Source organism: Daktulosphaira vitifoliae, unplaced genomic scaffold (genome assembly GCF_025091365.1).
Source record: "Daktulosphaira vitifoliae isolate Bord-2020 unplaced genomic scaffold, ASM2509136v1 Scaffold_2, whole genome shotgun sequence".
NCBI classification, from domain to species: domain Eukaryota; kingdom Metazoa; phylum Arthropoda; class Insecta; order Hemiptera; family Phylloxeridae; genus Daktulosphaira; species Daktulosphaira vitifoliae.
In genome coordinates, this window is record NW_026099573.1 from 17,198,071 (window position 1) to 17,214,516 (window position 16,446).

Here is a 16,446-nt window from a genome sequence, read left to right on the forward strand (position 1 = left end):
TTACAATGTATTAAACATTATTTTGATTTGTTATGATTGTGTTCCATACGGCTATTTTTATCCGTTTGACGTCTTCGCTACTTATTGTACTCCACAGTTACTCGTTTCTTAATCTTATTTTCTGCAATTACATTGTCAAGTTTTAAATATTTTTAATTATTTTAAGCATGATACTAATTTAATAACTTTATATAATTCCTATAAAATTGACACAATAAATTTTTTTATAATTCAACTGGTATCAATTATTGATTAAAATAATTGACTGTATCAACAATTACTGTCTACAAAATTTATGATTTAAATATCTCAAATTATATTGATAATAATCATTAATAATTAATATGTCTCGTGACAATTAAAATTAAAGATAAACATTATATTAAAACATTTAGGTACATGTTATAAAAAACTTTCACTAGGTAACAAATTCTAAGGATATTTTTACCGGCAATGCCTTTATTTTAGATTTTGCTTGAGGAGATAATTTTTTATCAGTTTGGTATCTATCAAATCGCTCATTTTACATTTAATTCTCCCCCTTGATTATTACAAAAAAATATATTGCAGCCTTAAAAAGTACAGTCGAATATTCAGCTTAATTATCTCATAATTTCGATTTTGTCATGTAAAAAACAAAACATTTTTACTTTTGAATTTATTTATTGGTAACAATTTCATAATTTCAAGATTGACCCAAAATTAGTTACAGTGTAATAATCAATTTTCTGAAAATGCCTGTCAAACTCAAGGTCTATAAAACGATTAAACTTATACGATAAGTCAATCTTTTTTTTAACAGTATCAAATTATATAAGGTAAGTTAAAAATAAATAAGTTTTTTTAATGATTTAATTATTTAATTTTATCTCAAAACCTAGTTGTGATTGTAAAAATNAACAGTATCAAATTATTAAGGTAAGTTAAAAATAAATAAGTTTTTTTAATGATTTAATTATTTAATTTTATCTCAAAACCTAGTTGTGATTGTAAAAATCTAAAATCTGAGTCATCTGAGTCGAAATTCCTAACAGAATTAACTTAATAGTTGTAGACAGCAAAATGGCTGTTGTCTTGTGTCATTAATCAATTGATAGAATATACAGGCCTGCCCATTTATCCTTCAAAATAAAATAAAGCAAAACCACTTTCCCACCTAAATCGCATTTTAGTTTTTAGAAACATTAGCGGTTTTTGGACTCAATACATTTTTTTTCTCGAAAAATCTTAAAATCAAAATGATTTTTTATTTAAATAATTTAAGGAAGATAAAAATACCTTTTTAAAGCAAAAATTGGAATTAAACGTTTAAAAAACGTATGTCACCTTTGAAAATTTTAATAAGTAAAATAATTATTATAATGTGAGCTATTCAAAATCACCTCAAACGATCATATTTAAGGTGCCATATCTTACTTGACAAAATTTGTAATGTTCTACGATGACATCAGTTTTCTTGGATCCTTGCCAGTATGTTATTTTTATTGTTGTTATATCTTATATAGATTCTAAAATACCAACTTATAAACTAATTGTATGAAAATAAACATATAATTTTAAAATAAAAATGCCTACCGTTTAAAAAGAATATCCATTAAGTCCAATACATAAATATATTTAATGCATTAATTTGTTTAATGGAAATTAACAAGTGCAGTCTCGAGTCTGCTTATTATTAGCAGGATCGAGCCATTTTATGTTCCGTCATTCAATATCATTTAAAATCTAGTACTATATGTAAAATTTGAATTCAATTTATTTAAGTTCAGCTAGTAAGTTTTATCGAAAAAATACGTATAAATATATTTTCATACCATTAATCGAATTTTTCTGGATTGTTTTTGGTTTGCATAAAAAATAGTTTGAAAGCAATGGTCTACGTCGGACAGTAATGTGTTACATCGAGTCTACGTTCATTTAAATACTCTAAGAAATCTATTATAATAAATGAGATTCATACGTGTTAAGAGTGAGTACATATACCTCACTCGCTTGATCAAAATTTTAAATAGTACTTATAGAGACATATATATGTATTTTTAATCTTTGTGAAAAAACTTTTAATGTCTAATTAGTTCCTTTCAACCTAGCACCTAAAATATACTTAGTTATTTGCTAAAAAAATCACTAGAAGCGTCTACATTTTTGTTTTCGTTTGTTCTTTTAAAACACAACGATTCACATTAAAAAACTTTAATTTTAAAGTCGTTAGGTACTAACCTAAATCCAAAGTGGTTTTATTTATCCAAACAGCTTCTTTGCGTTCTTTTAAATCATTGAGATTTTTTATTACGTATCAGTTGCATAGTAAAATAATCAATACCTTATTCTTACGTGCTATTAAGTAGACAGGTAAGTTATACGTTTATTAGTATTTTTTGAGTTGGAGTTGACTAATATATTTTATATGGATTTTTTATTACCTTCAATATAGTTGCCAAGTGTTTTAATAAATTTCTCTACGCACATTAGAGTTAAATAGTTTTTGACTCATTGATGTTAAAATTTATTTTAAACTAAAATACACAGATTTATTGTAATTAATTTCAAATTGAATATCACATTATATTTTCATTTTATCATCGATTTTCATTATTTTAATAACTTGTAAAGGAACAAGTTATGTATTAAGTTTAAAATTGGTTACTGCCATAGAATGAATACTTATTGCCCACTCTAACAAAACAAGCCCACGGGCTATAAAAACAATATTTTACGGTACTTAACAAATCTCGATTCTTATTAAACTTGTTATGTAAAAACTAAAAATTAAAGAAATACAATATTTAAAATATTAACAAATAGTATAGAAATAAAGCAACTACTTTTTTTACAAGTAATAAAAAAAAAAGATAAACAATAAGCAATAAACGTTAATAAGAGGTGATTAGCAAATAACTAATATCACAAAAAGGAATTTTTCAATAATTGACAAATCGAAACAAAACAATTTCAATACTCTCGTTAGGTAATATATAATCTTCTAAAAATTTTTTAAGAAATACATGTATTATGCTATTACAATTTATCCAATTGAACTATTTATAAAATTATAAATCTACTTTTTGTTGACCTTAATTTAAGTAAATGAACACATCGGCAGGTTTGATATTCTTATAGATTACACTGAAGCGATTTGTAACCTTCAATCGATACAAAACCAGTGTGAAAAACTGTTTGATCAGGCATGGTATTTGCTGCTAACATTAACAACTTTTCAGCAGCTAGTGGATGCCAAATTCCAAAAGTACATGTATCATCCACCTTTTCGTGATAATAGTGACATCTATGTGTAAGTCTTTCTGATGGTATGAACTCAAACATATTTACAACTGTGCATCGAGGTAGTAACATTGCTAACCCTAAAATATTTTTAAAAAATTACACATATAAAGTACTTAAGTTATACCTAATGTATTTTAATTTCCATGATATGTATAACAGTTAATGTTATATTTAGTATGGAAATCAATAAAACTAAAAAAATATACCCAAAAATCCAGATGATGGGGGATTTCGCCTTATATGAGCTGTAGTATGGGATTGCAAGAAATCCCAAAGAAACCATAAGTAATGCGGATGTACAATATGAAAATTGGACGAAGGATATGTTTTTCTGTAAGTCATATAGTTATTTACAAAATCATGCTCGGGATTCTGAATCCACTGAAATTAAATAATTTAATATTTAGTTTATTGTTATCAAAAAAAACTTCTTGTCTTAATTTTTAAAAATAATATTTATGTCGTTTTACTACATCCGTACAATTTATTTTTAATTTTTAATATGTTTTTATTTATACCTCATTTACAGAAGAAGAGTAATTTGATGGATCCCACATTAAAAGTTTTAATTGCTTGTACAGCGGAGAAGACAAAAATTTGAAATTTGGTTTGCTAACAACTTGTGAATTTAGTATACGAATTGTAGTTTTAGATCCAACATCTTTTTCATATCCTTTTGTAGGAGCATTGTTGAAACGTAATACTAAGTCGTGTTTATCTAAAATAATTCAAAAGTACAAATTTGTATTTAATTACATTAGTTAGCAAAATTGACCTATGATATCCGATAGTTATATTTTGTGTGAACTTATGTGCCGAGTTTGAAAAATTAACCACAAATAAAACATTTTGAAAATATTATTTTGGAATACATAAAAAACGTTAATTTCTCATTAGTTTAAAACATTTTTACTTTTAGAATTTCTTATCTCAATTTCGAACTCGGCTCATTATTTTATATAAAATAAACGGTAGCACAGTGGGGTCGCGGCAAAGTGTGGACGTGTCATAGTTCGGACAAGTATAGATGATATCTGACAATGATTAAAATCACTAACATAAGAAATGCTTCAATGCAAATCTTTAGATTGTGTTTAATTTTAATAAATTGGTGGATTATTCCAAAAGCAAAATTAACTCTTATTTCCTTCATTATTCCTGATTAATAGTTTTTTGATTTAGAAGTATAATATATGAATAAATATTTATTATTGCAATTAAATTAATATGAGATTGATATTTAATAATTTAGTATTGTAATTTTATCGGAGAATCTGTACAAAATTATAAAGTATTTATTACTTTTATGGCAAACGTGTATACAATTAGAAGTGCTTGTCACAAAAATGTTCATAAAATAATTTGTGGTTAATTATGAATAAATGATCTACAAATAGATTTCATTAGAGTCAAAAATATACTTTTACTATTCCATTTTTCGCGTTGAATTTTGTTTTCCACCTCAAAAAAAAAAATTAAGAAAAAATGCAAAAAAAGTTATTTTGGCTGGCGGTGCTTGAACTTTGTACCCCGAACTTATAAGACTGTATAGTTAATAACGCAACCACTGTGACCATGATGAATAATTTATATAGAAATAACTGTTTAAGCTAGTTAAAAAATTCAAAGTCGATTTTCTTAACTTTGAGGAGATAAAATAATCAAAACAAGTTTAAATTTATATTTAATCTAAGTTAAATATTGTAAATTTTATAAAAATCGATGGACTCATTACAATAACAAACCTTTGTATAAGTATTTTAAAATAAATGAAAAAAAAATTGAACACAAAAATAGCATGTTTTTAACTACGGCAGCCATTTGCAAGTAGAAGATAAGTTGTCAGGAAAATTTTTTTTTTTTAATTATTAGTAAATAACATAAGCTTTAATTTGACAAATGTTTAAAGGACGCAGCATTTCTGGAACATTTTCAAAAGTTGAGTTAAATAAGTTGACTTTTGTAAAAATGTTGCTACTTTAAATTCCCCCTGTGAGCAAGTTATGTGTTAAATTTTCAAAAAAATGATATCAAATGAAAGGAAAATATCTAAGGTTTCAATATAAAAAAAAACTGATGTTTACTGATATTTAAAATTGTAATTTTTTTGGAGAATTCTCCTATTTACGGGGAACGAGGGAATTTTTTTCAATTTTTAAGGATAATGTCTTCAACTAGATACGATTTGTGATCTTTTGACGTATCGTTGAGAAAAATCGGTTCAGAGATAGCTGAGAAAAAGTAGTTACAGACACAAAAAAATAAATGAATAAAATAAACACATCATGGTAAAATTAATACCTTCTCCCCTTCGTGTCGAAGCTAAAATAAATATACGAAATATTTTGTGATTATTAACTTTAAAATCAAGTAGCCAATAGAAAAAATATCGTGGGAACGTTTTATTTTAATTTTATATAGATTTTGGTTTGTCAGACTTCCCGGAACATATTTAGAGATTAATAATAAAGTAAATGTTCTTTTGAAAATTGCGAATTTTTTTACTTTGACAGCCGATTTAACCTAGTGAAAAATCGTGGGATGGATTTTTTTGTTAATATTGTTATACGAGGTGTGTTTAAAAAATAACGGGAAATTTTAAATTTCACGGGTTTGAAGAGTCCCTGAAGTATGAAAAAATTTTCAATTGAATTCATGTTTTACTTTGTCATTAGCAACCGTTAAGGTTAGATGTGTTTTTATGAAAAATGGATTAAAGGTTTTGTATCAAATTTAGCGTAAAAAATTAAATAAAGTGTAACATAATGTGTGAAATGTTAACAAAGGCCTATGGTGAGTCTGTCATGAATAACAAAAACAATACTGTAACGATACTCCGCCTCTATATTCGCCAGATATGATTTCATGTGACTTTTTTCTACTTTCAAAAATACGGAGAACCTTAAAGGCCCGCCGTTTTACAAGAATAGATAAAATCAAAAGCCAATCACTGAATGAGCTGAAGACTATACCAAAGATCGAGTTTGAGAAGTGTTTCGAGGATTGGAAGAAACGTTGGCACAAGAGCATAATATATAATGGGTACTTTTTTGAAGGCAACAACATTAGTGTAGACGAAAAAATAAATATTTTTTTCAAAAAACGAAAATTCCCGTTATTTTTTGAACACACCTCGGATGTAGTGCCCAACTGTGTAAATTGTTAATTACAAAAAATTAATCATTTGAATATCTTAAAAATGTTGTTGATATATTTAATTAAGGGTAGAAGATTATTAACAATTTTGTCTATAATAGTTCTAGTGAGCAAAATTTCAATTAATTTGAATCCTTTTTTTGTTTTACACTTTACGTTTTATTTATGTATCATGGTCAAAAAAATTTGTATAATACACCCCACACAATGTTAAGTACTAGCCCTTAATAAAATTGGCTTGTGTTCTGTAAACTTTATGACTTAGACTAATAGAACTATAGACTATAATCCAAGATAATTTTCTTAATAGTAGGCCTGCCTTCTCCAAAACTTTGCAGTGTTTTTTTCTCTCTCACCCCTTATAAACTGTGCTATGTTTAATTTATTTTTCACATTACATATAAAAAAATATTTTTTTTTAGAAATTTCAGTTTTTATTTTGAAATCTGTAATGGAGTAAAGTATAAAGAGTTTAATTCTTTAATTAAATAGTCACCTATAAAATGTCCAAAATTTGAATTTCTTAAAGTTGCTGCATTTGATACAATAGCACAGGAATCATAAATTTCACTATCGTCAAATAGTGGTACTTCTGATAAGTAGTCCATTAACGGGTGGTCGAGATCTGATCTTTCAAGCGTTCTAAAAGTATCTAAACTAGAAAGCATATCACATACCCAATTCTTATTGATAATCTTGGAAGCTTGTGGTTTGTATGGAACGTTATATGGGTTTTCACCTTTGAGGTAACCATTATTTTCCTTCATTACAACTTGCCTTAGACGTGTAATTATTTTATTTTTAAAGTTGGTCAACCTGAAAGTTAAATCTTTGTGTTAGTTGATTTAAATAATTGACATTATCGATGATTTCAGTATTAAAATGACTAATGAAAGTCATCGGGAGATTATTAATTAATTCATAATGTAAATTATTAAATAATTTTTCAAAGTTTAATCTAACTACTTTTTATAATTGAATCGGCTGGTTTGAGTTCCCAAAATCATTAACCCCTAAAAATATTGCCACTGATAGTTTCGTGAAAAGACAAACGCTTAACTCCGTCATTTATTAATGTTATAAGTGGATTAAATTAGTAAGAAATAATATTTTAACCTTATATTGTAAACAATTTGTTTAAAGAGTACCGTAATCTTATTATTAATTTTTTGGTACGCATACTTATTTCAATCAAATAACTGCCAAAGTATAGATTATTTTTTGATATAATTGGTTATGTAACTTAAAATTATTAAAAGTTACCTGCCTAATAATATTTGATTCGTCTAATTCTTCTTCATCCATATGCATTATAGATTTTTTCCCCTTGAGCATTGGATTGACAGTTAGGTCCCCTTCATCATAATATTCGACGTATGGTTGTCGCGTGTAAGTCATATCACGTATCTGTCGATTTTTTACACTTATATGGCGCCAGTATTGAAGCCAGAGTAAGTATATGTATCCACACATACCTAACAATACGACGTTCAAAAAGAACCATACCATTAAAGCTACCGAACGCATTTTCTCCAAGTTTAAGTGTTACAAGTCCATCTATAAATATATTTCGTTATAAATGTGTCAATTTAGTTAATTTTTATGTGAAATTATAGTTAATATCAACACCCATATATTAAAACAATAAAATTTATAATTTAAAAAACATTCTACTTTATTTAAAAATAATATAAGAATTTTAATGTTGTTTTTTTGGATGGGGGAACTATGAAAAATTTAAAAGAACCTTTTTTTTTTCTTGTTTATATCGTTTGATCTAATTTTCAATGTAATTTTTAAAAGGTTGGAATTATGTCGTATATTATTTACCTTTTGATACACGTTTAAACCTTTATTACTATACGTAGTTATTGTTTTACTATTAACTTCTTAATATCGTATATTTAATGATAAGTAAAAAATTGTTAAATAAAAAAATGATTACATTATTATTTTTGAAATCTCAAGTATTATTGGAAAATTAAAAACTATTGCAGTAAAACCCTACTGAAACATTCTTGAAAAGTTGTTCATAGTATAAATTAAATGATATTTGTTTCAGTTAAATTTAAATATTGTATAAATGTTATTATACAAAATTTAAATAAAAGTACAACCTTTTTTTAGCTAAATCAGTTTAATGTGAAAAATAAATAATATATAGAAAGTAATTAAAAATACATACTCAAAAAACTTTTACTTATATATTTGTTTAATTTTAGTTATAAAGTAATAATTGAATTACCTGAATTTTGTTAAAAAATTTGCTTTTTTCAATGTAAGACGTAAAAAAATTATATACTATCATTTTCAATATGATATTACATAATATACAAAAACATATTTTGTTTAAGGGTTAGTGATAGAGGCTTTTCAATTTGTCCAGCACAATGAAAATGCTACACTGTGAGCTTTACCATCTATACAGCATCCTTTCGCCTTCTACAGAATCAATATAATCAAGCTTTAGACTTGCGCAATCAGTGATACAGATAAAAAGAAAGACCGCCATGAAATAAAATGATTAGACATCTTTTTTAGATTATCAAATTTGTTTGATAAGATTCATAAAAATCCTATTTTTAATTGATAAAGGTATCATAGTAATTATTTCTATAAAATCAACAGCAAGAAATTATTACTTTTTTACTTGAAGGTCACAAATTCATCTAGAAAAAAAATGTTAGATTTATGTTTAATTAATTTATCAACTTCAAAACAAATTCTACCTCACCCAAAAAAATCTATGATAAAGAAGTAATATTAAAAAAAAACCTAATTTCTTAACTGACGGATCAAGTTCTCCTTAATTGCCCTTATACTGAAAATGTTTTTTTTTATAATTATAAATTTAAATAAAGGGTTAAATTCAATGATAATTTTTTTTTCAATTAAAATTTTTTTTATGTCATTCTATTTATAAGCTTTTATTTTTAAATAAAATATTATTTTTTAAAAGCTCATCTTTATTAATTACATATTTTTTTTACAATTGACCTGTTTCCTTACTTTTTGAACAACTGTATAATATAATTTACATACACTTGAGTGTAAAATAATATATAAAACAAAAGAACCAAAAAAAAAAACAATTTATTTCGTTTTTTATTTTTGTTTGAGGAAGTGAAGCATTCATTAAGCGGGTAATAATTTTTGTGCAAAGGAATTCCCTAAATTTAGATTCTGTCTTCAAAAAAACTGTTCATATACACATGTTTTAGACATATGAATTTGAATAGTTTATGCCTTCACGTTCCATCAAAAAAAAATATCCTATCTCATGTTATTTTTACATAGCTATAAGAGAATTGTAAATAAATGGTCTTAAAAATATATAGCACTGAATGAGTTGTTTTTATAAATTAATTATAAGTATTAAATATTTTTAATAATTGAAAATAAAAAAATGTAATCGATAAGTTTATATTTTCTTTTGACTTCATTTTAAATAAAATAGTTTTTAGAATAACAATATTGTTTATTGTATCATATCCTTACATACTTTTCATATTTCATTTGCAGTCTGCGTCATTTTTGTTATTATTTATGTATCATTTATAATTGTTATAGAACCTGGAAAATTTATTAACAATTGAAATGTAACTCTCGTAATACAAATAGTAAACGTGCCTATAAATGGGTACGAACTCTACAAGATTAAACATATTATATTTAATTTTATAGAGTATATGATATTATTGTTTGGAATGATTAAATAGTTATAAAAAATACTTAACGACAGTAATTTGGTCTGACACTTTATTATATAAAGAAAACATGATTAATATAATAATTAATATATAGGTATGAATATAAATATATTTTTTTTATAAAACAGTCTTAGTCAACAAAATGTCCTGCGCTCAAAGATGTTATGAATGATGAGCAATAAAATACGTATACATATTATAACTTAGTACAATACAATTAATAATAGTATATGATAGAAAAACATTATTATAATTCAAACCACGTTTAATTTATTATCGCAATAATGATTGTAAATATTTCGTCGTTAACAATAACATAAGTATTATAGAGTAGTATATAATATAACAGTTTATATATTATATTTTAACATAATATTATTCTCGCGTAAATTGAAATAATTTTTCTCTTAATTGGCTTAAAATTGGACAACCATTAAATTGCACATTAGCAAAACATTAAATTTTCATAGGCCATAGTTTTAATTAATCATTTTCAATTCTAACTGAATATACATATTAATGTTATTTAGAGAGAAAAATGTAAAATTATAGAATTAAGCTAACGTTTTGTACAGGTTGACGTGAGTATTACTGTTAAGCTGATTTACTTTCGGTCTTCTTGCATTTTTTGCATATTAAAAAATTCATATCTGGTGTATCATTTTTGATTGAACAAAATGAAGCGCAATGTATCAAGCGTTAATTAAATCACGAAGCAAATTATTTATTCGTCTTCCATTTCATTCTGATAGGTTATATATCGCACCGAAGATTTTTCGCCGGTAACCAAAGACTGGAAAAAGTATAGGATGTAAATACATTTTTTTAACAATTATGCAGTTTTCTTTAGTTTACAAATTTGTGTTTAATTTTAATTAATTCCTTAATAACTATATTTGTTAGTTAAAATATTTATTTATTAAATTTTAAGAATTTTTACAAAAATTTCGGGTAAAAGAAGTAAATAGTAAACAAGTAAAAAAATTGTATAATTTATATTTTCATAAAAAAAAACAATAAATTACTGAAAAATGAAAGGTCTTTACAGTATTTAATATAAATAAATATCAGTGGAACACATATCCACATAACCGTGTGTATTTAAACAATTATTGTCATATTTATTAGAAAATAGCTCCTAGGTATTAATTTAGTTGCTTGATTAACAATGATACCTCAAGAACTATTTTCATTGGATAATATTTTGGTCGTTTATAAATTATTTTCAAATCCAAACAAAGTATGTTAATAAGTAAACAATAAAAATAATTATGCATTATTACTTTTTTCTCCTCTTTTGTCGGCGGACTGCGTAATATGTAGAGTAATGGTGCATACATAAAATTGATGATAGCAATGCCAAACAACATCCATTCAAACCCGATTGTGTTCACTAACGTTCCACTTAAAGCAGGACCTATTTAACATATTTAAAATTAGTAAATGTCGGTAAAAACATATTTTTTTATGGTTAACCTATTGCGAATCCCAAACAGAAAGCCACATCACCAATTGCATAAACACTTCCATAAACTGCTGTGTGACGAATATCGACCAAGTATCCAAGTTCGGGCATCATAGAAGAATCCACCATCCCAATAGCAAATCCTAACCCGGCATTAGGTACAATCAAGTCGTTAAGTGCTCTAGCAGTTGGAATCTTGATTTTTTTTTAATTATAAAATTTAATTAATACTATAAAAATAAAATATTTAATATTTTCTTACAATCATTAAGCAAATCCCAATAACTATTAATCCTATCATCGCCGCCAGCCATCTACAAACGATAATAAGTACATTAAGTATAAAATTCAAACTTTTTTTTTTATTCATTAACACCTTCCCATACGGTGCCCAAGTGGTCCAAATAAGTTTGTTCCTATTAAGTAAGATATACTTGCTGGTAAAAAAGTTACTCCCTGTTTCAATCTCCCAGCTCCCATGGTATCCATCATCCATATCGGTAAGGATGGTTCAAGCATAGAAATACCAGTGTTTGCAAATGTTATAGCACCTACAATTCAAACGGTATACTTAAATTAAAAAATTAAAATCCATAAAGATTTTAATATTACCAGCTGCAATAATAATATAAGGATCCATTATTAAAGATTTTAACGAAGGTGGTTCCCCTTCTGTTTTTACTATTCCGGGTTGAAGAAGCAAAAGTTGTAATACTGTAAAAAATATATTTTCATGAAAATAAAAACGATAAGTCATTGATTACAAGTTATTTAATTTGAGAAATGCTTTTAAATTAATCATCATTATTAAAAGTTGAAAATTTTATAATATTTTGATATTTTATTTAATTATGACGAACGATGACATCACGACTTAAGTTATAACAAGATGTAGAGTTCTTCTTTTAGAAAAAAGAAATATGATATCAATGAAAAGTTTTTCAATATAATTTATCGCAAGAATGGAAAATATTATTTAAAATTTTTAAGTTATTATTCTTATTAATACCTATTATGCGATTACTGGTAACTTTTACTTATTTATCGAGATTATTATTTTTTTTTTTAATCGACGATAAATAAAAAGTTATTTAATCATAATCTTCTGTAGAAACAAATCCGGGTATGTCAGTTATCGCCCTAGATACTAATTGTAGTCCCCGTAAATAATCAATTATATCAATGAAGGGTAAACAAAAGAGTGGAGAAGCAAAGCATCACACGAAAACTATCTTAAAGCATGAATTAATACGAGTTACATCCCTTAGAAACAATTTTACAAATTATAAATAAAAGTAATATTTATTAAAAATGCATACATCCATCTCCGAGGGCTAAAGCTGACAGTATTAAAAATGGTGCGGTTTTTCCTACATATTCATACATAAATCCGCCAAATGGTGGTCCAATCAATACGCCAAGTGCTAATCCGCCCAATGCGATACCCATTGCATTTCCTCTTTCTTGATCGTCTGGATAACGTTCAGCTAACATACCCATCCCTGTAAAAAAACATTATAACCAAACAGAATAATTAGATTTATATATAGATTTTGATTACCAGAAACCGAAGAGCAAGATGATCCGACTCCTTGCAGTGCTCTTGCTAAAAACAATACTGAATAACTACGCCCAAAAGCAAAAACTAAAAGTATGGATAAAATCGTTCATTAATATTGCAAAAATCAACTTAAAATATTTTGAAATAGACTTACTTAAAGTGGATATGAACATTATGAAAAATCCAGCAAACATTGGTATACTATAGCCAATTCTGTGTGTAAGAGGTCCAACGATTGGATTAACCATAAGTTGTACTACAGCCTTGGAAGCAAACATAATTCCTACGGCAACTGTCTCATGAACTAAATCGTCATGCCTTTCTTTTCTGAGCGTTGCTTCTTTTTCTAACCAGACTGATTTATTTCCTAAAACATGCGACATACGTACTAAAAGTTTACGCACGTTAACTATGTTATATTTTTGAATACATTATGAGTACACATACCAGGAGGGCCTGACATATCTCCATGGGGAACAGGCAATTTGTTGGATGGTACGGGGGGTATAGTTACGCTAAGTGGCTGATCGGGATGTTGGATATCGTAAAGAAACTCTGGCATAATAGGGACTGAAATGAATAATTATTTTTGTTACTCATATTAAAACAATTTGTTTTAATCAAATGAAAATTATACTTTTTAGGACGAACTTACCTACTGTAGTGAGAAGCATATTATCCAGGAGTAAAGCAATAGCTACTATAACTAAAACAAGTTGGCGTGATTGACGACATCGATTTAACCATTCTTCAAACATTCCTCTAGCTAGAATATCTAGCTAAGTATCTGATTTTTAAATAATGCGAAATAATATACCAAATAATTTTTTTACTTAATTTATAAGATAAGAATTTATTTAAGAACTTACATAAATCGTCCAGTCTAATGTAGTTAGAGAAGATAAATGTTGATATATATTTTAGACTTGCAATTATTGATTTTATCCGAACTCATAGCTCTAAAAAGAAATTGTTTTGCAACTAATTTTTATCAATATATTATTTATCATTTTTTTGATACATACATTTTCAATTGGTAATAAGTAAACAAATTTTTTTTATTAAAACTCATTGTTTAGAAAAATATATATCCTTTTTTATTCAAAAGAGAAGAGAAATTTCGAGCTTAAGTTTTATGATTCAAAATCACCACATTTTATAGTTGTTAATAAACATTAAGATTTGCGAAACAAATAAATTATTTTTAGCATAAAATTACTGTTGCTACTAAAAACTATTTCAGGTAAAATATTGAAAGGGTCACCAATTTAGGTTCTCTCTTTTATCGAAGTTAACAAGATACTGATTACAATCATTCGCATTTTATTTATTAAATTGATGTTTATTTTGAAAAATGAACGTTAAAAATATTGAAAATCATCAACACGTGTCTCGCGTAAATAGTAACGACTGCGCAACAGGTACGCAACAACATTATGTATTTTTGTTTAGCTTAGGGTGTGATAGTTACCTGTTACGAATGATGAACGGCGTCCGTCGAGTGCCACAGCTGGACAGTCAACCGCCGGGTACAAAGCCCGGGGACTGTGTGTGCGTCTGGTGCTTAAATGTTAAGCCAAACGTTCACTGATGCAGACTCTGGTGACTTACGTTGAGCACTTTGCCGCCATCCCCATCGACCGAGGCGCTATGTATGGGGCAGCCACACATCAACAGTCACGATCGTCTCATTCGTCCCATCTGCTTATGCCGCCTACGCGTTTACGACATTTAACTTCCCCTCTACTCACCACCAAACGTTTCACCAATGAATTTTCTTCGCTCGGCAGTCCATTATTTTTATTCGCTCTCTTTCATACTTGTTGAATAGACAATTAAATGAAAACTTCCGTTCAGAGAAATTCTAGAATTGATGCGTTTTTACTTTGGCATGAATCTCAACCCAACCTTTTCTTCTACACTTATATACGTTTACACAGCGCACTTAACATTTCGCCTTGGTTTTCTATTTTTTTTTTTTTTAATTTTCACAATGCTTTTTTAACAAAAACAAATATACGTAATTCATATAACGTTCATTTTTTAAAGAGACGACGGCGCGCAGGCCAATCAAATAAATTCTAAAAATTGAAAATTTTAATTCAAATTGGTTGTTGAAAATATATTTTTACATTGCCCGTCAAATTAGATGAATGCATTTGCATGTGTTATTAATTCCCAAATATTGATATTTTATTATCTGAATACAGACTTCATTACAAAATCTCAACAAGTGAATTCTATTAAACTTTCATTAAGTCAAAACAAACAATGTTCAGTTTTTAAAATTGAATTAAATCGAAGTTTTATTTTTATAAAAAGTCACTCGGAATCATAACAAGGTATCTAATCCGTCAAATTATAAGTAATTGGCATAGTATCAGAATATAATATACTTTTTTTTTCTCAAATAAATAATATACACTTAGCTGTTATACTGTACAACTTGATTTATTCAATGATATTTACATATTCACGAATACACGTATACATGAATTTATTACTAACTTAAGGGTGTGGCTAAAAGCTAAAAGAATACTTTATCCACTTGAACCTTATATATGATAAACTCTGCAAATCTTAGGAGAATTTATAAATAAATAATTTATCGATTCCCATGAAAATAAACAGCCAGATTAATTTAGTCATAATTATGTATTTCAATAAAGTTTTAGTTAATGTTAAGTACATAAATTTATAAATCTTAAGATTACTTTACTACTCATAAGTTTTTTAGTATTTGACTAAATGTACGTAAGAACATAAAAAAAAAAGTACTTGTTACTTACAAATTTCTATGATTATATTAGAATCTGTTACTAAGAGTTTGGTTTGCATTATTATTATTATTATTATTTTGAATCAGTACATATAGCTTTTATTAAATTATATTTAATTCTTCATATGAATAATTACAGTTTAAATAGACGGACTATTAAATACAATTAAAACATAATTTTACGCTTCACCAAGATTTGGAATGAATACATTCATTTTTTGAGTGAATTCATGAGTACATTAAATATGTAAAGTATAAATTATAAATGTCAATTAATTTTTTATAAGAATGCGAATGAAAATTGAATGTAAAAATGAATTTATCGATTAATTATACAAAAAAATAAACTTATAATTTTTATTTTAAAAAAATGTCTATTATTATCCTCCAAACAATATATTCTCATTTTCGTGTGATTTTTATCATGTATTTTTCCATCCGATAACGTAATCTAAAAACATAAAATTTTTATCAGTATGTAGAGTGTTCA

General features: G+C 26.4%; 2 protein-coding genes across 3 annotated transcripts; both read right to left on the reverse strand.

The window, feature by feature from the left end:
* Positions 1-2,381: 2,381 nt before the first annotated feature.
* LOC126897314 (beta-galactoside alpha-2,6-sialyltransferase 2) lies at positions 2,382-8,861 on the reverse strand. Its single transcript, XM_050670827.1, has 6 exons — positions 8,687-8,861; positions 7,709-7,998; positions 6,938-7,257; positions 3,804-4,003; positions 3,492-3,666; positions 2,382-3,362 (listed from the first exon to the last, which is right to left on the reverse strand). Exons 2-6 carry the CDS (start codon positions 7,966-7,968, stop codon positions 3,115-3,117), a joined length of 1,203 nt encoding a protein of 400 aa, XP_050526784.1. The 5' UTR covers positions 7,969-7,998; positions 8,687-8,861; the 3' UTR covers positions 2,382-3,114.
* A 1,337-nt stretch (positions 8,862-10,198) lies between these two features.
* LOC126898481 (synaptic vesicular amine transporter) lies at positions 10,199-14,787 on the reverse strand. Of its 2 annotated transcripts, none has more exons than XM_050672533.1 (13): positions 14,649-14,787; positions 14,047-14,136; positions 13,833-13,964; positions 13,625-13,747; positions 13,332-13,544; positions 13,178-13,261; positions 12,936-13,118; positions 12,229-12,330; positions 11,993-12,167; positions 11,879-11,930; positions 11,628-11,811; positions 11,435-11,568; positions 10,199-10,944 (listed from the first exon to the last, which is right to left on the reverse strand). In XM_050672533.1, the coding sequence occupies exons 3-13, from the start codon at positions 13,933-13,935 to the stop codon at positions 10,876-10,878; spliced, it is 1,422 nt and encodes a 473-aa protein (XP_050528490.1). In that variant the 5' UTR covers positions 13,936-13,964; positions 14,047-14,136; positions 14,649-14,787; the 3' UTR covers positions 10,199-10,875. The 2 variants fall into 2 exon arrangements, with proteins under 2 accessions (XP_050528490.1, XP_050528489.1); XM_050672532.1 differs by having other exon boundaries at positions 13,332-13,565.
* Between the last annotated feature and the right edge of the window lie 1,659 nt (positions 14,788-16,446).

Excerpts from the sequence above, each read along its gene's own strand:
- LOC126898481 (XM_050672532.1), bottom strand. The coding sequence starts at position 13,935 with ATGTTTGAAGAATGGTTAAATCGATGTCGTCAATCACGCCAACTTGTT. Across the intron at positions 13,566-13,624 it reads AGATATGTCAGGCCCTCCTG|TACGTATGTCGCATGTTTTA; the intron begins GTATGTGTACTC and ends GTAAACTTTTAG. Across the intron at positions 11,931-11,992 it reads CTTGGGCACCGTATGGGAAG|ATGGCTGGCGGCGATGATAG; the intron begins GTGTTAATGAAT and ends TATCGTTTGTAG.
- LOC126897314 (XM_050670827.1), bottom strand. The coding sequence starts at position 7,968 with ATGCGTTCGGTAGCTTTAATGGTATGGTTCTTTTTGAACGTCGTATTG. Across the intron at positions 7,258-7,708 it reads GACGAATCAAATATTATTAG|GTTGACCAACTTTAAAAATA; the intron begins GCAGGTAACTTT and ends TTTAACTTTCAG. Across the intron at positions 3,667-3,803 it reads ACTCTTCTTCTGTAAATGAG|TGGATTCAGAATCCCGAGCA; the intron begins GTATAAATAAAA and ends ATTTAATTTCAG.